Consider the following 22,237-nt stretch of genomic DNA (forward strand, 5'->3'; position numbering starts at 1 on the left):
AAGACTGATGTGCTTTCCTTAAGCCCCTCACTCCCCAAGTTCTGGGACTATAAAATCTAAGTGATCAGTGACCCAAAGAAACTATTGACATATTTAAATACCCCCTGTAGTGTCCATGTACTTTCCAAACATTACCAGAAGTTCTGCTTGAATGAAAGTCAGCACAGACCCAAGTGGTTCAGTGCTGTCTCAAGATGACTAGATTTTTTTTAGCAGTTTATTTATTTGTTTGTTTGTTTGTTTTTGGGGCCACACCTGGCCATACTAAGGGGTTACTCCTGGCTCTGTGCTCAGAAATCACTCCTGGCATGCTTGGGGGACCAGATGGAATGCCCGGAATTGAACCAGGTCTGTCCTAGGTCTGCTGAATGTAAGGCAAATACCTTACTGCTGTGCTATCTCTCTGGCCCCTCAAGATGACTCTTGAGATTCAAAGACACCAGGGGTAGGGAGGGTCCTGATCGCAACCAAATTTAGCTGTCTCCCACCCATAGCCTTACACCCAGTCAGAGTTGTCCAGGGGACTGGACTTTGGGTCTAAACCTCAGTAAGAGTGGCAGGTCTGCAACTCAATGACAAGGTCAGAGTTATCTCAGCCACAAGTTAGGACTGGGGGGCTCTGGATAAGTTGGGTTTATTGAGGGGCAGTGTGAGCCAGGGATGGTGCTACCAATGAGGGTGCCCCATTCTGTGTGTCCCTTCCCAGACCAGCCCCTGCCCCTCTCACTTTGCAGAAAACCAGGATTGGTGTTGCCGTTAATGGGGTCCGGAAGTACTGCTCAGACAAGGAGGTCGTGTCCCTGGCCAAAGTCCTCATCAAAAACTGGAAGCGACTCCTGGGTAAGAGAAAGCAAAGTAGCCAGTAGTAGGGTATTTGCCTTGCATGCGGCCCACCCAGGTCATACAGGTTTGATCTCCTGTATCCCATACAGTCCCCTGAGCCTGTCAGGAGTAACCCCTGAGAGCTGTCGGGTGTGGCCCAAAAACAAAAATAACAACAACCAAAAAAAGCAAAGTAGATAGTAGACTGTGTGTGTGTTTTTCCCCCTAGCATCTAGAAGGTTTCTGCCTGGCTTAGAGTAGGCACTGAGACCTGTTTTGTGATGACTTAATGACAGATGGTCTCTAGGAAATGCCAGTGACTATAGAGAAGTGAGATTTGTAGACATGAATGTGTACATGTAAGTATTTCTGTGCTTGTGTGTTTGTATATATTGCACATCTTTCTCCATTTATATGATGGGGATCTAGGCTTATTGTACCTTTCTTTGTAGAATAAAAAATAACCATGAATAGTGAGATCACCCCAGATGCCATGTTTCTAATCCCTTAGGCTGATGGGTCCGGTGAAGCTGGGTAGTGGTGGAGAAATAATACACAAAGCATTCAGGAAAAGATTCATTGGAGTCAGCCTGCTTTTCACTTTATGACCTTTCTCTGCCATGTGCTATCTCTGCACCCCTATCAAAGCCAGAACTGCTCTCTCTTTGTTCTTCAGAACCAAATCCACCTGGGTGGAGGAAGGTCCTGTAATTCAGGTGGACTTTTACATATCAAAGGAGAGGTTACTGGGAAGAAGGAAGTTGGGGGAACACCTTTGTTTAGGGCTGTTAGCATAGTCCCATCTCACATTTCCACCTTTTCTGTTTGAAACCAAAAAAAGGAGAAAAATGATAAAACTTTTGTTCTACTTTTCTCTGCCAGAGTCTAGAACCCTAGATCAGAACTCAAAACATCAAAATTTAAATTGTATACAGCATTCTCAAAACAACCAGTCTTTTCGATATCTTTTTTTTTTTGTTTTTTGGGTCACACTCGGCAGCGCTCAGGGGTTACTCCTGGCTCCACGCTCAGAAATCGCTCCTGGCAGGATTGGGGGACCATATGGGATGCCGGGATTTGAACTACTGTCCTTCTGCATGCAAGGCAAACACTTTACCTCCATGCTATCTCTCCAGCCCATCTTTCCATATCTTATACATATCACAAATTTTTTTTCATAGACTTCTCTGAACATAAACATTAGAATCTTTCTGCAGATACACTTAATTCAAAAATTCTATTTTTTGTTTTAATTAGAAAATTCTTTTTTTTTTTTTTTTTTGGTTTTTGGGCCACACCTGGCGGTGCTCAGGGGTTACTCCTGGCTGTCTGCTCAGAAATAGCTCCTAGCAGGCACGGTGGACCATATGGGACACCGGGATTCGAACCAACCACCTTTGGTCCTGGATTGGCTGCTTGCAAGGCAAACACCGCTGTGCTATCTCTCCGGGCCCTAATTAGAAAATTCTTATATTCTTACACTGAGCATGATCATATGAGTCTAGAACATCTGAGTTCCTTTCCATAAACTTCTCTAAACAAAATCACAAGAATATTTTCGCAGATATATATACAGTTTGAAAATAAGTTTGCTAGGCCAGAGAGATAGTACAGTACTAGGGCATTTGCCTTGCATTCGGCCAACTGGGGAGGGACCCAGTCTAATTCCTAGCATCCCATATGTTTTCCCAGCCTGCTAGGGGCAGTTTTTGAGTGCAGAGCCAGAAGTAACCCCTGAGTACCACTGGGTGTGGCCCAACAACCAATCAATAAATAAATAAAGTTAAAAAAAAAAAAGAAAAGAAGTGGGCTGGGCGGTGGCGCTAGAGGTAAGGTGCCTGCCTTGCCTGCGCTAGCCTTGGACGGACCGCGGTTCGATCCCCTGGCATCCCATATGGTCCCCCAAGCCAGGAGCAACTTCTGAGCGCATAGCCAGGAGTAACCCCTGAGCGTTACCAGGTGTGGCCCAAAAACCAAAAAAAAAAAAGAAAAAGAAAAAGAAAATAAGTTTGCTAAAACATTTTTTTTTTTGGCCACACCCAGCGGTGCTCAGGGGTTAATCCTGGCTATCTGCTCAGAAATAGCTCCTGGCAGGCACAGAGGGACCATATGGGACGCCGGGATTCGAACCAACCACCTTAGGTCCTGGATCGGCTGCTTGAAAGGCAAACACTGGGGCCGGGCGGTGGCGCTGGAGGTAAGGTGCCTGCCTTGCCTGCGCTAGCCTAGGACGGACCGCGGTTCGATCCCCCGGTGTCCCATATGGTCCCCCAAGAAGCCAGGAGCAACTTCTGAGCGCATAGCCAGGAGTAACCCCTGAGCGTCACAGGGTGTGGCCCAAAAACCAAAAAAAAAAAAAAAAAAAAAAAAAGAAAGGCAAACACTGCTGTGCCAACTCTCCGGCCCCACTAAAACTTTCTTATAATGAGCATTGTAATAAAAGTCTATAGTATCTAAGTTCCTTTTCCATCTACTTCTGTGGACAAAGACATTAGAACGTTTTTGCAGACATAATATGAAAATAAGTTGCTACATTAATATACACAATCAAACATCATAGCAATGGGAAACATTCACTAGGATAGCTGAGAACTTTTAAAACTCTAACATTACGTTTTTCTTTAATATTAAATCACTAAAGTTAGATTTAAAATTTTCTGTTTGCAGTGGGACATAAAACAAAACAAAAAGATCCATTCAGATGAAACACAGTTTAACAAGCAATATCCAGATGCAAATAGGGTCAAGAGATTAATTTAAGAGAAAGTTACAAGAGGTTCTAAAAGCAGCTTCTCTTCATTTGGGCTTTGGCTAGGTTTGGATCCTCCATCTTCTCCATCTTCTGTGGTGGCTGCTAGAATTTCCTTGATAAGCTGCTGAAGGTCAGGAACTGTGGTCCTGGCAAAAAGCACCTACCATAGAGAGAAGATGGTAGACGTCGGCATCTAGGATGCTGCCCAGAGTCTTCAGGTCTTTCCTCATTCGCTGCCTGCTCTGTCCCGCCTGAAGGGGCCTCTGCCACTATAGGTGGTGAGGTAGCTGAGTGAGTCTAGGAGATGCATTGGCAGAATTATGTCAATTGGGAGCATATCTGCTACCTCTCACTAGCATATTGCTAGGTCTGGATACATTAGCAACTTTTGGACCCCTCTCTTCTTTCATGACATAAAACTTCATAGTCTCCTAACACTACACAGAAGCTTCCTGGGATTGTTTCTCTTGATAGCTGTCCAGTGAACAAAGACATTTTCTTTGGTGTCATTTCTGTTGATAAATCTGTAACTATTCTGGACATTGAACCATTTGACACTGCCCAAGACTTGGGTTGCCAACACTGGTTTGCCCACCTGACTCAGTGCCTGGGTCCCAGGGATATTGCTGGTTGAGCCATTTCCAGACTCTGAGTCTGCAGAGATGGTAGCTGGCTCATAATTCTTGGGAGAAGGGGATCTCTCTGGTTTAGTGCCAGTAGTAAACAATAAATTATCAGCCCTGGGAAGGTCTTTAGATCAAGAACTTATTACTACTAGGAAAACACCCTTCTCCTCTTGTGGCATTTGTGCAGGAGAATCTCTAGGGAGCCTGGCACATACAGTTTAGAGTGAGAAATGCAAGCAGATGAACCATAACAACATCTTTTTGTTTTGTTTTGCTTTTAAAAAGCAAAACTGACTCCGTGGGGCCGGACAGATAGCACGGAGGTAGGGCATTTGCCTTGCATGCAAAAGGATAGTGGTTCGAATCCCGACATCCCATATGATCCCCTGAACTTGAGCATAGAGCCAGGAGTAACTTCTTTGTGGCCCAAAAACCAAAAAAAAAAAAAAAAAAAAAAAGATTCATTGGAGACAGTTTTTGTTTGTTTGTTTGTTTGTTTTTGGGTCACACCCGGCAGCACTCAGGGGTTACTCCTGGCTATGTGCTCAGAAGTTGCTCCTGGCTTGGGGGACCATATGGGACACCGGGGGATCGAACCGCGGTCCGTCCAAGGCTAGCAGGCAAGGCAGGCACCTTACCTTTAGCGCCACCGCCCGGCCCCTCCAATGAATCTTTTCCTGAATGCTTGGTGTATTATTTCTCCACCACTACCTGGCTTCACCAGACCTATCTGCCTAAGAAGTTAGAAACACGGCTTCTGGGATGATCTCTCTACTCGTGGTTCTCACATTTCTGCTCCCCTCTGTGAATGTGATTTTGCACACATAGATACACGCACACATATGCATTTGTGTCTATTTTTTTGTATGTGTGTTGGAGGGTGATAAATGTCATAATTCCTGCCCTTTGCTTCCTTCTCCCCGAAGTCATACTGGGTTCTGTTGAGACAAAGTTAAGTTGAGGAATAAGGACACCTTTCTCCTCACAGACTCCCCTGGACCCATTAAAGGGGAAAAAGGAGAAAAAAGAGAAAAGGCAAAGAAGAAGGGTCAAGAACTCAAGTGTTCAGATTGGAAGTCAGAGGCAGACCTTTCTTCAGCAAGAAAAAAACGGAAGGAAGAGCCCAAAGACAGGTATTGGGGTCGACTCGGAGTGGGTGGGGAGGAAGATCTATTTTAATTATGTCCTCTTTTGGCAGCCGTTTATGTAACTTTCTTATACTCCCAAAATAGGGGAGTTGGTCCTCTCAGTCTCTCTGATGGTGCCCCTTCTAGGGGGCTTATTTGAGAAACTCAAAAGACCTTTGAGGCTCTCCCTCAGCTAGTCTCACATAAAAGCTTTGGGAATTGACATAAATTCTCCTAGAACCCACCCAGGTGATAGCCTTGGTGCAGACAAACCTCAGATGGTGGAAACCCCCCCCCCCCCCCGACAGAAGCCCCATGTATTAAACCTTTTAACCATCCAAAGACTGAGTCTAGAATCCCAGTTCAAGACTCATGGTGGGCCCGGAGAGATAGCCCAGTGGCGTTTGCCTTGCAAGCAGCCGATCCAGGACCAAAGGTGGTTGGTTCGAATCCCGGTGTCCCATATGGTCCCCCGTGCCTGCCAGGAGCTATTTCTGAGCAGACAGCCAGGAGTAACCCCTGAGCACTGCCAGGTGTGGCCCAAAAACCAAAGACCAAAAAAAAAAAAAAAAGACTCATGGCATGAGGGGGCCTCCCCAAAGCTACGTTTCTACCCCATACTTTTAGTTCCTTCACAGCCTTCCTGTCTAGACATAATCACCAATCAGGACGTATTTTCATGGTAAGCAATAGTGCCTGTGACTCAGTAAACATTCTGTCCATCTTTGTCAAGGCTCCATGCTAAAGGGAACTTACTTTTCCAGAAAAAAAGTGTTTTCTTAGGTCCTTCTCCAACATTCCTGTTTAGTGATGATGAGAAGCTGAGGGCTAGGATTTACCCAAGATCACACAACAATTATGTGACAGATTGGGATGCAAATCTTTGTGATAAGCATCTGCAGAACAGAACCAGCATCTGTCTCAACTGTAGGTGTTTCCCTTTGCCCATCACAGCCAATATCCATGAAATTATGTGACTTCTGACTGACCCAAGTGCCATATCATAGAACTAGATAAAAGCTGTTGGGAGAGCCAGGCAGTTCTCTGAGGGGTTAGAGAGCTTGCAAGTGCTCAAGCCCTTTCTGTAAACATTGCTCCACCCTTCTACTTGCCTTTGGACCTAGTATATCCTCTGCTAGAAACTGGTTTTTGTTTGTTTGTTTTGTTTTTTGGTCACATCCGGCAGTGCTCAGGGGTTACTTCTGGTTCTGCACTCAGAAATTGCTCCTGGCAGGCAAGAGGGATCATATGGGGTGCCAGGATTTGAACCACCATCCATCCTGGGTTGGATGCTTGCAAGGCAAATGCCCTACTGCTAGGTGTTTGCCTTGCAAGCAACCGATCCAGGACCAAAGGTGTTTGGTTCGAATCCCGGTGTCCCATATGGTCCCCCGTGCCTGCCAGGAGCTATTTCTGAGCAGCCAGGAGTAACCCCTGAGCACTGCCAGGTGTGGCCCAAACCCCCCCCAAAACAAAAACAAAAACAAAAACAAAACAAAACAAATGCCCTACTGCTGTGCTATCTCTCTGTCCTCTAGAAACTCATTTTAAGGAATTAATCAGGTTACAACATAAGATTGATCTGTTCTGTGTGTCATATTTCTCAATTGTCATTTCTGAAACTTCTCCCAACCCTTTTAATTTAGACTTAATTTTTTTTATTTCATTCATATTTTTATTTTTATTTCTTTCAGTGCTGGGATCATTCCCAGACCCTCACACATGCCAGGAAGATGCTCTACCACTGATCTACACTCCTGGCCCTGTGCCTTTTCATTTTTGTCTTTGTTTTGGGACCCTACCTGGCACTACTCTGTACCTACTTCCACCTTGGTGGTCCTGGCAGTGTTAAGACAACCTAGTGATGGGGATGAAACCCAAGCCTCCTGCATCCAAAGCATGGGCTTACCTTTTAAAAAAAAAAATTGTGTGTGTGGGGGGAAACGGAGATATAGCACAGCAGTGTTTGCCTTGCAAACCAAGGACCTAAGGTGGTTGGTTCGAATCCTGGTGTCCCATATGGTCCCCCGTGCCTGCCAGGAGCTATTTCTGAGCAGATAGCCAGGAGTAACCCCTGAGCACCGCCGGGTGTGGTCCAAAAACAAAAAATAAACAAACAAACAAAAATTTGGGGGGGGTTAGTATTATCATCACAGTGCTTAGGGGACCATTCAGTGCAGGGGATAAAGTATGTGCTCTAGCCCTCTGAGCCATCTTTTCAGTCCCTGAGCCCTTTTAATTTTTATTTTAATTTAGGCACTGTGATTTACAACACTGTTAATGGCTAGGTTTTTGTGTAAATCATTCCATAAACAAACCTGCTGTACTATCCCTCCAGACCTCAAACTTCTTTTATTTTGCAATTTTAGGGTTCGGGCCACACTCAGGATGCTCAGGATGACTTCCAGAATGGGGTTTGGGACTGAACCTGGGTTTCCCACATGCAGACATCTGTTCCAACATCTTGGCACCATTTCCCCAGTTCCCTGGTCAATTTCTTTAAAAATTAGATAAAATTTTTTCCATTATACTTCTCTCCTGCAGTGCCTCTTGAAGGGAATCATGCCTGACATTTTGAACCTCTGAACTGATTCTCCAATGTGTGGACTCACAGCTATTTCTACAGCCCCAGATGGTAGTCATGTGGGGAAGGCTTCACTCCCTCTGGGTGGAGAGTCACGTGGTTCTCCAAGTGCTGTCTGCAGAACAGCTGTTTCACAGGACTGTCATAAACATTCATTTAAAAAGGGTTCAAGGCACATATGCCAGCCCAGGCACATGATGTTCACATGCACGTGTCACCCACTTCTCCCTTCTTGAGATGCGCACTTTCATGCTTTCAGATTTTCATGCTGAGATGTGTACTGGGGCCTTTAAAGAAGCCTGAGCTCGGGCCTGGAGAGATAGCACAGCGCCGTTTGCCTTGCAAGCAGCCGATCCAGGACCAAAGGTGGTTGGTTCGAATCCCGGTGTCCCATATGGTCCCCCGTGCCTGCCAGGAGCTATTTCTGAGCAGACAGCCAGGAGTAACCCCTGAGCATCGCCTGAGCTCTCTCTTGAAATGTTACTTTTCTGTCTTTCTCTCACTCTTCCTCCTCTACCTCAGAGTTTCTAAATAAAATCTGCCTTTACTTCAAAATAAAAATAACACAGTGAGCAGGGTGCTTGCCTTGCATGCAGCTGATCCTAGTTCAATCCCTGGCATCCCATCTGGTCCCTCAAGCACCACCAGGAGTGGTCCCTGAGCAAAGAGCCAAAAGTAAGCTCAGAGCACAAGTGGGTTTGGATCAAAACTAAAACAAACAAATAAAAAATAAATAAGAGGAATCAGAAGAAAGTACAACAATCAAGGTCATGCCTTGCATGCACCTCTCCTGGATTCAATACCTGGCACCATATAGACCCCAGAGCACCCTTAGGTTTATCTCTCTCTGAAGACTCCCAACCTTACTCATCTCAGCCCTGCTGGGCCCAAGTAGCATAGCATCCTCAGGCCTTTGCATTGAACCGCTGAGTTCAAATGGTGAGTTCCCAGGTCTCCTGAGCACTGCTAGGGAGGCCACAATTCCATTCCCACAAAAGAAAAAATAAATAAAAGTAAGTAATATACATAAATAGAAACTATTTATATTTATGTTATATAAATAATAGAAAATATAGGCAACTCATAAATTAAGCATCTACATCCACTTCCCCAGCATCCAAAGACAATCGCTCTTAATATTGTGGTATATGACTTTTCTTTCAGTTTCCTTTGATTTCTTTTTTTTTTTTTTTTTTTTTTTGTGGTTTTTGGGTCACACCCGGCAGTGCTCAGGGGTTATTCCTGGCTCCAGGCTCAGAAATTGCTCCTGGCAGGCACGGGAGGACCATATGGGACGCCGGGATTCGAACCGATGACCTCCTGCATGAGAGGCAAACGCCTTACCTCCATGCTATCTCTCCGGCCCCCCTTTGATTTCTTTTTATAGTTGTAAATGTTATACTATTCTTTACAAAAGTGGTTTTTTTTGTTGTTGTTGTTTCTTGGTTTATATCTGGTGGTGCTCAGGGCTTATTCCTGGCTCTGCTTACAGAGATCACACCTTGTAGGGCTCAGGGGATCGTATAGGGTGCTAAAGCTTGAATTCAGTCCAGTTTCACGCAAGGAAAGCACCTTACTTGCTGTACTATCTTGCCATCCCCTCTCTTACCATTTTAATTAGCTTCTTCATCTGCACAGCCCTTGTTTTATTTTCTGTTTTATTCCCAAGATGCCTGCAGGAGAGGCTAAGACTGATCTTCTTCATTTCCTCATAAGAAAATAAGCAATCTTGGGAATTTCAGTATGGACTCACTAGCTATGCCTGCCGAGTACAAGGATAAGAAAGGCTAGCTGAAAAGTTTTCAGTCATTTAGGAGCATCTGACATGACACACAACATATCTGGCACACATTAAAATTTGTTCCCTGGGGCCGGGAAGGTGGCGCTAGAGCTAAGGTGTCTGCCTTACAAGCGCTAGCCAAGGAACGGACCGCGGTTCGATCCCCCAGCGTCCCATATGGTCCCCCCAAGCCAGGGGCGATTTCTGAGCACATAGCCAGGAGTAACCCCTGAGTGTCAAACGGGTGTGGCCCAAAAACCAAAAAAAAAAAAAAAAAAAAAATTTGTTCCCTGGCATTTCTTCAGTTAGTGGCTAGTGATAGTGAGCAGCCAGCACTGTCTAGATGGAGCACCGTCTCCTTTGAATGCCCTCAGCTCAGCACAGCCTGTTTTCTCCCCAGCCTCTGAGCTCCTAAGGTCACATGCCACAGTAATTTATCTCCTATTTCTTTTCTTTTAGGAGAGACTCAGTGGATTCCAAGTCTTCAGCCACCTCCTCTCCCAGGCGGTCATCGGTGGAAAGGTAAAGGAAACACTGGTCAGCCTGTGTCCCAATCTGCTTTACTGGAGAAGCACAGGGCAGAGGAAATAAGAAAAACTCTAGCAATATGTGGCCTCCAAACTTGAGAACCCACATTTAAAACTAAGGGGACCCTTAACTCAGAGCTATGTCTCCTTCACTGTCACCTCTCATTGTTGGGGATTTTTTCTGAGGTAAAGTTGAAACTAGTAAGAATAAAGGTCATGAGAGCCTTTCCCAGAAGTGGAATCTTTGTGTTGGTTGATGTGGAACTAATCAGGCTCTCTACCCCAAAGTAGCAGATACCATTAAGCAATTATTCACCAAATATTTATTGAGGGCTTCTTCTGTGCCAGAAACTGTTCTTACTATCATGATCAGTAGTGAAATCCAAATCCTGGACATCATGAGGCCTGTATATTTTATAAGTTTATTATGCATTAGTTCAGTTCTTATATACCTTGACTGAAGAAAGAGGTGATAGTTAGGGGTTGGCAAAATAGCATAGTTGGCAGGGCATTTGCCTTTCATGCATCTAACCCAGATTAGATCCTCAGCATCCCCTATGGTCCCCTGAGCTCTCCAGGAGTGATTCTTGAGCGCAGAGTCAAGAGTAACGTCTATGCAGCACTGAATGTAACCCCAAATCAAAGCCAAACGAACAAAAACAAAAGAGGTGACAAGTACCTAGAATACCAATGTATTATGCTTGTCTGGTAACTCTTCATTCTCACTGCTGGTCTTTGGACAAACACAAGTGGAGCACTATGGGTTGTTCTTTAATCCTCTGGCCCAGACAGTTCTGTCTGGGCACAACTGGAGTGTTCAACTCCTTCACAACAAGTTTTTGGCTATCTCTGGGTAACCATGGCACACACTTCTTTTTTTTTTTTTTTTTTTTTTTTTTTGGTTTTTGGGCCACACCCGTTTGACACTCAGGGGTTACTCCTGGCTATGTGCTCAGAAATCGCCCCTGGCTTGGGGGGACCATATGGGACGCTGGGGGATCGAACCGTGGTCCTTCCTTGGCTAGCGCTTGCAAGGCAGACACCTTACCTCCAGCGCCACCTACCCGGCCCCGGCACACACTTCTTGAGGTCTACTCCATGGGTTCACTTTCAGGTCACTACTTCATAGATGACAGAATAGCCCTTTTCTCAACCACCCTTGTTAACAGGCGGCCTTCTTCTGGAACCATATAAGGGAAGAATTTGAGATAGTCTATATTCTTTTGTTGCTGTTGTTTGGCCACACCCAGTTGTGCTCTGGAGCTACTCCTGACCCAGTGCTTGGGGACACTTTCAGTAGTGTTTGGGGGACTATGTAGTGCTGGGGATTGAACTTAGGGCTCCTACATGCAACTTTAGTCTTTGTGCTGTCTCCTTAACAAAGTTTGTTTCTTTTTTTTTTTTTTTTTTTTTTTTTTTTTTTTTTTGGTTTTTGGGCCACACCCTGTGACGCTCAGGGGTTACTCCTGGCTATGCACTCAGAAGTTGCTCCTGGCTTCTTGGGGGACCATATGGGGCGCCGGGGGATCGAACCGCGGTCCGTCCTAGGCTAGCGCAGGCAAGGCAGGCACCTTACCTCCAGCGCCACCGCCCGGCCCCCAAAGTTTGTTTCTTAATGGGAAAGCCAGGCAAAGCAAGTAATTAGTAAAATGTACAATGAGTCAGAGGGTGATGTGTGGGTCAGGCACACAGCTGGTGGTGCCAATGGTCAGAACCTCATGAACATACTGGTGAGGTCATGGTGAGACCATGACAAACATGGGAGTACCTGCCCATGTGAAGGGGGCATCAGCCATTCAATCCCCATTGATTGTCCCTTCTTGGAAATGGATACATAGTGTATCACATCTTTCAATTTATTTTTGGGGGGTGTCATATTTGGTGGCCTCAGGGTTACTCCTGGCTCTTCTGGCAGATTCAGGGGACCATATGGGATGCAGGGAATCAAACCCAGGTTTGCCGCATACAAAGCAAATACCCTATCTGCCATGTTATTGCTTAGAATCTTTCCATATTTAAAGAAAATCTGGATATCCCTATGGATGTATGAAACTCCTGATTTTAAAAATCAGTGACATGGGGCGGGAGTGATGGCACAGCATTAGGGCATATTATGCCTTGCACATGGCTGACCCAGGACAGACCTCGATTCGATCCCTGGCGACCCATATGGTCCTCCAAACCAGGAGCGATTTCTGAGCGCATACCTAGAAGTAATCCCTGAGTGTCACCGGGTGTGGCCCCCCCCCCCAAAAAAAAATCAGTGAAATGTTCATACAATGTCTTAAGACACTGTGGAACAAACAGAACAGAACCTATTTGTATCCTTCCTATGGGCTGAGGCCCAGGCAAAGATTTAAACTGCTAATCTCTGCCTTAGTAGAACTAGCTACTACTAGTGAGAAGGCAAGTTTTGGAGTTTTTTGGGGGGGAAGTTATGACACACAGTGGGAAGATAGGAAGTGCCTCAGTATGACCCAAGAAGTAAGAGACTTGATCCTGAGAAGAGCAGGTTGAGTAGGAATTTGATATAGACAAAGCAAGAGAGGATATCCTAAGCAGAGGCAATTGGGATGTGCAAAGGAGTGGCAGTCTGAGTGAGCACAGGAGGACAGAACTGAAAAGGCAATACTACTATAGGGAAGATTGCCCTTTTGGGACCCAGCTAGTTTGCGGGGATTCATTCCCAAAGCTATTTAGGTTTTCTTGGTGGTGCAGTTACTGAAATGTCCTCGGGGTGGCACGCCGGAGCAGCAACCCAGACCTCCAAGCCACCTCTGCGTTGACCTGGTTTTCTCAGGCCTTGGTGATGCCAGACCGACCACAGGCTGGCGAGGGTGCCAGGTGCTGGCACGTTGTGCGAGCTGCAGTGAGCTGTTGATAAATCCCTACTCATCCTGCCTGTGATGCCTTCTCTGCAGTTTTGTGCCGTTCCCAACAGTGTGCATTGAAAGCAAAATGAGCGTGGCTGCCTGAAATGCCACCAGACACGATTTCCTGCCAGCCAAACCAGCCAGCCAGCAGGCTTCTGGCCAGGAGAAGGAGCCAGAATGGGGAGCTCTGAGCCACGAGGAGGGGAGCTGCAACAAGCAGCCTCTTCTCACCCAGTAAGGGGACTCTGGGAAACTGTCTTTTAGAGACACAGTGGGATGTGCTGAAATATATTTGGAAGACAGGTTTGTGGTCTGACTGCAGTTTGCTAGTAGCATAGTGCAGAAGCCCTCCAAGGACACAGAGAGGATCACGTGAGGTCATGAAATGCTGAGCACTGGTCCTCATCCATATAAGCGCTCGCCAAGGCAAGATGCTTAGTCATACCTCACAGCCGAAAGTGGGAAAGACTGTAAATGGTCTGATCACTTGTTGCTGGAATTCTCCCCAGTGCTTTCACATTTTCAACAACTCCGTAAACCAGTCGCTTTTGTTATCAGACAGAGGTACCCAGAGTTTATGGAATTCACTCCAGGGCAGGCAGCTACGGATGTGATGTCAGACTCTGAACCCGGGAGTCAGGGTTCTGATAATCCAGACCATCCCAGTGTAGGTATTCCCCAAATGAAGACTGTTACTTTTGTTTGTAGTTATGCCTCCTTCCAAGCCACTGCTTGCGTGATCTCCTCTGGCTCCTGAGTCTATGACAATTAGAATGTGGGATGAAGAAAAGTGAGTAAGGGGTGTCAGCAGAATGAATCCGAATTAAAAGAGATGGGAGGGGGCAGGCCATGGGAGTTAACATGATTTCACTGTCTTAAGCCCAGAGGTTCTAAACCAGGGATTTGTCTCCTGCCAAATGCATCTCTATCTGGATTCTTTAGCTGCTTTTGGTTTAGTTTTGTTTGCATTGGAGCCACATCCGGTATTGCTCAAGGGTCACATCTGGTTCTTGGTTTAGGGTGTGTGTGTGTGTGTGTGTGTGTGTGTGTGTGTGTGTGTGTGTGTGTGATCACTCCTGGTGGTGCACAGAAGACTATGTGGTGCCCTGGAGAAACCCAGGCTTTCTGCATGCAGAGCATGTGCTCCAGCCCTTTGAATCGTTTCCCCAGTTCCCTAGAAAGTTTTTGTTGGGCCCGGAGAGATAGCACAGCGGCGTTTGCCTTGCAAGCAGCCGATCCAGGACCAAAGGTGGTTGGTTCGAATCTCAGTGTCCCATATGGTCCCCCGTGCCTGCCAGGAGCTATTTCTGAGCAAACAGCCAGGAGTAACCCCTGAGCACTGCCGGGTGTGACCCAAAAAAAAAAAAAAAAAAAGAAAGAAAGAAAGTTTTTGTCACTTTCTAGTCAGCTCTCTAAACCCATGATATATTCTTGAACCCCACATAGGGCCATCAACTTCCCACCTAGATAGAGAGAGCACCTGGACTCCCAGGTGCTGAGAGACAGTAGTGAACTAGCTATTGGGGCTCTGTACAGGGAGAGGGACACTGGCAGTGTTTAGAAACACAAACAAGCTAATTATAGACTTGCAGAAGCACATGTGAATTACAGAGATCAGGTTATGTGCTAGAAAGTGGCAGAGCAGGGACTATCCGCCTTGGTGGGGTGGACAAGAAAAATTTTCATGAAGATATGGCACAAGACCAGAGGCCTAGCGGGGAAGAAAGAACCTGGCACATGGAATTCTCTTCAGGGAGGAGTAGCCTGTGGGAGGAGGGCCCAATCAGTGCAAAGGCACTGTGACAGGAAGTCTGGGCCTGTGTATGTTTCATAGAGGAGCATCAGAAGAAGGGGTTTAAGGGAGATGAGAAGAGAGGCAGGGACAGATATAGCTGGTCTAGGAGGTCACAGTGAGGAGTAGGGCTTCCTATTGAAATTAGTCAGAAGAGGGAAAGTCAGACAGAAGGAAAATACATTGTAAGGGGAGGCAGGGAAACCAGGGCAGGAGCTTTGGGACTATTGTGGCTCTGCTTGCCACTATTAGCCATGGGAAAAATTTATATTGGTTGCAGGCAGCCCTGAGACTCTAGTTCTCTTCTTCTCAGCCTTCTCTTCCTCACACTTCTCTCCACATGCTGAATTCTGAGTCTCATGAGAGCCCACTGGACCTCAACTATCCCTGCTACTAGGCTGTCAGTGGTCCCTTGGGTAGAATCTAGGGTAAGTGGGGTCAGACTAGAGTGATAGTACAACACATAAGGTGTTTGCCTTGCATGAAGTCAACCTGGGTTTGATCCTCAGGATCCCATATGGTCCTCTAGTACTACCAGGATTAATTCCAAATACTAAGAGTATTTAAGAGCTAAGAGTAACCTTGAGCACCACTGAATGTGGCCCCAATACAAGCAAACAAAAACAAAACAGGGTAAATAGATCTAGAATGGCGAGGGTCAAATATGAATAAATACAAGGTAGAGAAACTCTTTGAATTAAATTGTTGTAAATTTATCATATAAGCAAGGTCCTTCCTTTCCAACCACCTCCCCTTATGGTAACACTGAGACACCTTGGAATTTCTGGGCTCTAAAGACTACAAAAAGTCCCATGGTCTGATGGTATCTATGAAAGCAGAGGGGATCTAAGGTTCGGCCAAACAGGGACAGACTGAGAGGAAGGACCTTGAGGTAGAATGATGATGGCACAAATTTTCTTGTTATTTTTGGTCTCTTAACATAGGAAACTTTACTCCCACTAACTTCGTTCAAACAATGCCTTGGGCCTGAAATTCAAAAGTCTAGAATTTTCCCCTTCCTAAAGGGAAGAGAGACAGCTATAGATTCAGAACTGCCTGCTTGCTTGCCAAGTACAGCACCAAGAGGTACCCAGGTGACAGTGTAGAAGGCGCCCACTGGGGTCAGGAAATGGAGCATAAACTCTGGCTCTGTTCGATAAGGTCCTACAGTGCAGAAGGGAGCAGTGGTTGAGAATTTTTTTTTTACAGCTGGAGAGGCTGATTTTGGAGGTCCTGGTGGGTAACAGAAAGAGAAACAGGGGAACTGAGAGATGAAGGTGGACACTATATTATCTGCCTTATTCTCCCATTCCAGAAATAGTGTAGAAACAGCTCTGAAATGAGAGAGTTGTGCAATGACTACTGTCATCAGCAAAAGCAGGTCAGAGGGACCAGAGGGTGATCCTTGAGCTCAGAGCCAGGAAGCAATCTCTGAGTACCAAAAGACAAAAAAGGCAGTTGGAGTGGAGCTGGAGAGATAGTAGAGTGGGTAGGAAGTTTGCCTTCCAGACAGCTGGTCTTGGTTTGATCCAAGCACCCCATATGGTCTCCCAAGCCTTCCCAGAGTAATTCTTGGTCACAGAGCCAGGAGTATGTCCTGAGCACTGCAGTGTGTGGTCCCGAAACAAAAACCAAACAAACAAAAATAAGCAGATTGATGGGCTGGAGATGTAGTTAAAAAAGTAAAGCTAGCAAAAAAAAAAAAAGTAAAGTGAGGATAAGGCACTTGCTATGTCTCCTACTGATACTGGTTCTAATCCTAGCATCACATATGGTTCCCTGAGTCCCTCTAGGGATCGTTTCTGAGCACAGAACCAGAATTAAAGCCTGAGCACCACCAGGTGTGGCCCCCAAATAAAATAATAACATAAGTAAACTGGTAACTTGTGATTCTCAGAATTGTAGAGAGAAATGAACAACATGCTAGCAGGAAATTCATTACTGTCATCCTTAACAAGCCCCAGCATCAGGCCAGAACCTTTCTTTTCATCTCTCACCCTGTGCTACAGCTGTCATGAGCCTCTTGATGTTATTCACATAAACCAAGACTTGATGCTTCTGTGCATTCCTGCCAAGTGTGCATTGCTCCTTTATCTTCTCTGAGTAACCACCTCCTTTGTACCTTTGACTGGACTTCTTGGGTTCAAAAATATGTCTTTGGGGGCATTGGGCCACACTCAGTGACACTCAGGGGTTACTCCTGGCTATGCATTCAGAAATCGCTCCTGGCTTGGGGGGGGCCATATGGGATGCCGGGGGATCAAACCATGGTCTGTCCTAGGCTAGTGCAGGCAAGGCAGATGCCCTTTTGCTTGCGCCACCGCTCTGACCCCAAGATCTTATTTTTTTAATTCAAAATATTTTGGTTGGGGGGGTCACAGCTGGCAGTGCTCAGGACTTATAACTGACTCTATGATTAGGTATTATTCCTAGTAAGGCTCACAAGACCAAATGGGGTACAAGTGATTGAACCCAGGTTGCTCATATGCAAGGCGAGTATTCTACCCACTGTACTTTTGTTCCAGACCCAAGAGGTTCTTGTTTTAAGAATTTATTTGATGCTTATAACTCAATCATAAATAACTTTACCTGTGGAAAAATTGTATTATGAAAATCTCTGTAATCATAGTGTTTAAATAAAAAATTAAAAAATAGAAGAGAACAACAACAAAGACTGAGTTGATCATATGCCACAAGCACCCAGACAGTGATGCCACCAGCTCTGCTCACCAGTCATCAGGTAAAGCCTGAGTTTTATTTGATCTATGTGGCAAGGGAATTAATACTCAACCCTTATTTGAAGGGACTGGAGAGATAGTATAGCAGGGAAGGCACTTGCCTTGCATGTAGCTAACCTGGGATTAATCCCCAACATATCTCATATGGTCCCCTGAGCATTGACTGCCAGGAGTGATTCCTAAGTACAGAACCAGATGTAAACCTTGAGTGACCTGGGAATGGCCCCCAAAAATTAATTTTAAAAATTAATTGCATGTAACTCATACAAGTTGTATAAATAAACAGGTAAATTACATTAAAAAGTTAAATGACATAGTCCTCAATTATCAGTTTGTCCACTTTTAATTTCCAATATTATACTTTCTACAAAAAGGTTCTTGTTTTGGGACCACACTCAGCTATGCTCAGGGCTTATTCCTAGCACTGTGCTCAGGAAACACTCCTGGTGGAAGTCAAGAACCACATGCAAAGCAATAGCTTACCCATTGTTCTATTTATTTGGCCCTCTACTGTACTTTATTAACAAACACATAAAATATCAAGCATCTGTTTAAAAAAGGTGCCGTTTTTTGACATCCTTTACACAGAAATAGTCTGTGCCTATGGCATGTTAATGCAGTCCAGAGTCGAAAGTCCTAGCTTGGCTGAGTCATGCTGTTTGAAAGACTAAATCCTTTGAGGATGAAAATTTCTGAAGCATCTGCTTTTCCCTTTATTTTTAGGATAGTGTCTGGAGAATAGGTGCCCAATAAATCTTTGTTGAATGAGTGAGTAAATGACTACTTGAGAGCACTGGTAGAGATTAGCAAGTGGGAGCATAATGAATTGTAGTCACGTTTGGGATGTTTTGTTTGTTTTGTTTTGGTGCCACTCTCAGTGGTGCTCTTGGTTCTGCTCTCAGGAATTACTCCTCGCAGTGTTAAGGGACACTATGATTATGTGATATGGAATGCTGGCAAATGAACCCAAGTCAGCCATGTGCAAGGTAAATGCCCTACCCACTGTACTATCACTCTCCCCCAATTTTAAGGTGTTATACTATTCTGTTGTGGTAGGGCAGAATGGTTGGTTTACAGGCAGCATAAATCTGCAGTCATGAAAAGATAGAAAAAAATCTGGTCTACTTGCAGCTATTTTTGTTGTTGTCGTTGTTGCTGTTGTTATTGTTTATTGGGCTTGGGGCATACCTGATGGTGTTCGGGATTACTTCTAGCTCTGTGCTCAGGGATCACTTCTGGTTGGGCTTGGGTAGGGGATGGGGAGCTCACCAAAGAAAACTGTTTGAAGAGCTGGAGTTCGAACCTGAGCCAGCTGTATGCAAGGCAAGTGCCCTACATGTTGTACTGTCACTCCAGACTTCTAGTCAATGGACTAGTGCTTGGATGGTGTTGAACTCCAGGCATTAGGTTAAACATTCTGATTGATTCTAGCTTCTTCACTAATGATCATAACCCGTATGACTTTGTGTAACTTTTGAAAATTTGTTTTAAAATAAAAAACTTTACAATTTATTGTTAATAAATTATTCATATACCTATGTTATACCTAAATACTTGGGGTCACATAAATATTTTGGTTTAAAAGAGGTGGCTTGGGTTGAAATAATAGTTAAATACAAGCATTTAGCAAGCTGCTCAAGAAATGATTGATTCACTCCATGTCTATTGCTGATTGTCATCCTCAGGTCAACCAGCAGCAAGTCAAAAGCAGAGAGCAGCCCTAAAACGCCCAGCAGTCCCTTAACACCTACCTTTGCTCCTTCCATCTGTCTCCTTGCGCCATGCTATCTCACTGGGGATTCTGTCCGGGACAAGTGTGTGGAGATGCTCTCAGCGGCACTAAAGGCTGAAGGTGAGAAGGCTTGGGCTGGGCTTGGGCTAGGCCGGGCTTCCCAAAGTCAGGACTCTGCCGCCCTTCTCTGTCTTGGGAGTTTAGAGGAGTCCCTAGTCTCTAGTACTCCAGGCTCCATGGACTGAGCCTCTTTTTTGTTTTTGTTTTGTTTTTGTTTTTAATCTCTTTTAGATGACTACAAGGACTATGGGATCAACTGTGACAAGATGGCATCAGAAATCGAAGATCATATCCTTGATCCATGCTAGGGTTGTGGGGAGTCTGCACTGCTCAAGGGATTCAGGAGAGAGTAACGGGGAAGGAAGACTCCCATATAGCCTCTGCTGGGCCTCAGAACCAGTGTCCTTCATGCTACTAACACTGATGTGTCCCTTATCTGCCAGCATCTAGCTGTGATGTTTGAGAGCTGCAGTCATTCAGAGTAAGAAGCAAGTGCCCAAGTGGGGCTCCCCAGTGAATCCCATTTTCACAGGTGAGATCAAGTAACTTAAGTTACTTGTGATCAGTTACTAAGTTACTAAGATCAGTGACTTTTTGAAGCCCACACTGTTAAGAGAAATGGCAATTAGGGAGCTTGAACCCAAACTGGTAGTTCTGAAAGCAAAAAGCCCTGTTGACAGGCCCAAAGACCATGTCATACTGAGCCTGGACTGTGCTGTCATGTATCTGGGCAGACAGAGGAGAGCAATTCTCCTGCTAGCCGCCCCTCTTCTATCCTGTCCTGTTTTGGACTCAGCCATGCTCCTGGCACTGTGAGAGGCAATGGACACACCTACCTCTTCAGGAAAGAACGTTCTCTAGGAGGAGGGATCAGGTGCAGGACTGAGTGTCAGAGCTGGACTGAACTCTTTGGTCTTTGGATTTCATGACCTGAATTCTTTTTCACACTCTGAATGGGGCCTGGTATAGACAGAGGAGACAACCTGCATTTTACGGGCCCAAGGCACCAAAACCTTTTTTTCTCAGAGAACAAAAGTCATTTCCCACTGTGCCCCACTAAAGAATTGAATATGTGGAATGTCTTCTACTGAAAACAAAACTTTAGTGGATGGAGGGGAAAAGAATCCATAGGAGAGGGTGGGAGGTGAGCCAAACATCATGCTAAGATCTAATTGGCCTTTTTTGTTGGACTCCTGAGCTCTTCGTAAGGAACACAACCAACTTTGTTGAGAAGGCCAAGCAAGAAGTACATTTTTTTATTTTCAGTTGATTCAAGAATATAGGTGTCAAAATCATCTTGAGCTTCCTCTTTGCTTTCTCCAGAAAATTCCCTCTAAGCAGGTCCTTTCACCTTCCTGTTCGTTCCACTCTGAGTTACTTGACTGTTCTTTGAAAGGGAAGAAATCAAAGGCACACACATCAGCCTTCTTGCTCTTTGTTCTCAGATGAAGCAAGCTCTGGGGAACATAGGTTGATGGGTGGGAAGGCTGCATCCTGCAGAGCCTGTCTTGCCTGGAAGGCATCTTGAACTCATGTGCAGCTATGGGGTTCACATGTGTTCTTCTGAAGAGATGGGGGTGACCAGGTCTGTGCCCCACCTTGTCCTCCCCTGTGATCTCAGGAAATGGGAGACAGAATCAGGAAGAGGTTGATAAAAGCACTGCTGGCCCTGTTCTCTCCCAGATCTAACGGGTACAGGAATCTCGGACACAGATTTTTTTGTTGTTGTTGGCTTTTTTGGCTTGTTTCTGGGCCATACCCAGTGGTTCCTACTGGAAGTTGCTCTCCATGATGAGGTGGAGGATGGGGTAGTAGTCAGGTGGCGCTGGGGAACACAAATGATCATAATAGGGGCTTTTAAATGCTTTATAAGTGGCCAGTGGGTCAGAGGGTAAGACAATCTTAGGCACTACCAAGAGTACACCCTGAACACTGCCGGGTATGGCCTCAAAACTAAAAACTACCAGGAACAAATCAAATATATTATAGTGTATTCTTTGTTTTCATTTTTTTTCTCATATAAGCAATGTTAAAATAATAATGTCATGGGAAATAAGTAACACCTCCTTTCCTCCTGGCCCTCCTAGCAAGTCAGAGCCCTCTCCATTTTCCTATGTTCCCTAAAGATTCTTTCTTGTACATGCTTTCTCCTAGCAAAGGCTTCATCTTCCTGATTCTGCTTGGTTTTAGGAGACCAAGAAAATGCAGCTGTGTTCCCCTACTGCCTCGGGAGGATGGAGAAGGGGGGCCCCTGGCCGGGATGGTGTCTAGACAGAGAGCTCTCTGTGGTCGGTGGCCAGCGACTTCCTGCTGAGGGAGTGGAGAGAACATTACCATTGGGAGGGGGTGTGCTGGCTTCCAGCCCTGTCTCTGCCAGGAATTTGCTCTGTGACCTTGAGCGAAGGCCCGCACCCTCAGCTTCCTCATCTGTTAGTGAGAGGAGTAAGAAAGCGCCAAATCCCAAGGTAATTTTCAAGGGATAATAATAAGTATTACAGAAGAAAAGATGGGGAAGTACTGCAATCTATTTGAAATACCAAATTAAACTAATGCAATAACTTTTTGTTTTGTTTTGTTTGGGGGCCAAACCTTGGAGGGACTCAGGAGCTACTTCTGGCTCTGTGTTTAGAATTACTCATGGCAGGGATGCTGGGAATTGAACCCAGACCAGCTGTGTGCAAGGCAAACACCCTTCTTGCTGTGCTATTGCTCTGGCCCCACAACTTCTTTCTTATAATGCTTCTTTTCTTATAATGCTCCTTATAGCCTATGTGGATCATCATTTTAGATTTTTTTTCCTAGCAGATGGATGTACAAGTTCCAG

At 45.3% G+C, this 22,237-nt stretch overlaps 1 protein-coding gene across 1 annotated transcript in view; it reads left to right on the forward strand.

The window, feature by feature from the left end:
- TCEA3 (transcription elongation factor A3) overlaps nt 1-22,237 on the forward strand; it is a 45,688-nt gene that overhangs the window by 12,423 nt on the left and 11,028 nt on the right. Inside the window, exons 3-7 of the mRNA XM_049774923.1 lie at nt 735-840; nt 5,189-5,333; nt 10,151-10,213; nt 19,307-19,473; nt 19,645-19,700. Of these exons, the coding sequence (XP_049630880.1) occupies nt 735-840; nt 5,189-5,333; nt 10,151-10,213; nt 19,307-19,473; nt 19,645-19,700 (537 nt within the window). The remainder of the gene's footprint in view (nt 1-734; nt 841-5,188; nt 5,334-10,150; nt 10,214-19,306; nt 19,474-19,644; nt 19,701-22,237) is intronic.

The sequence above is a fragment of the Suncus etruscus genome, chromosome 6 (genome assembly GCF_024139225.1).
Source record: "Suncus etruscus isolate mSunEtr1 chromosome 6, mSunEtr1.pri.cur, whole genome shotgun sequence".
Lineage (NCBI taxonomy): Eukaryota > Metazoa > Chordata > Mammalia > Eulipotyphla > Soricidae > Suncus > Suncus etruscus.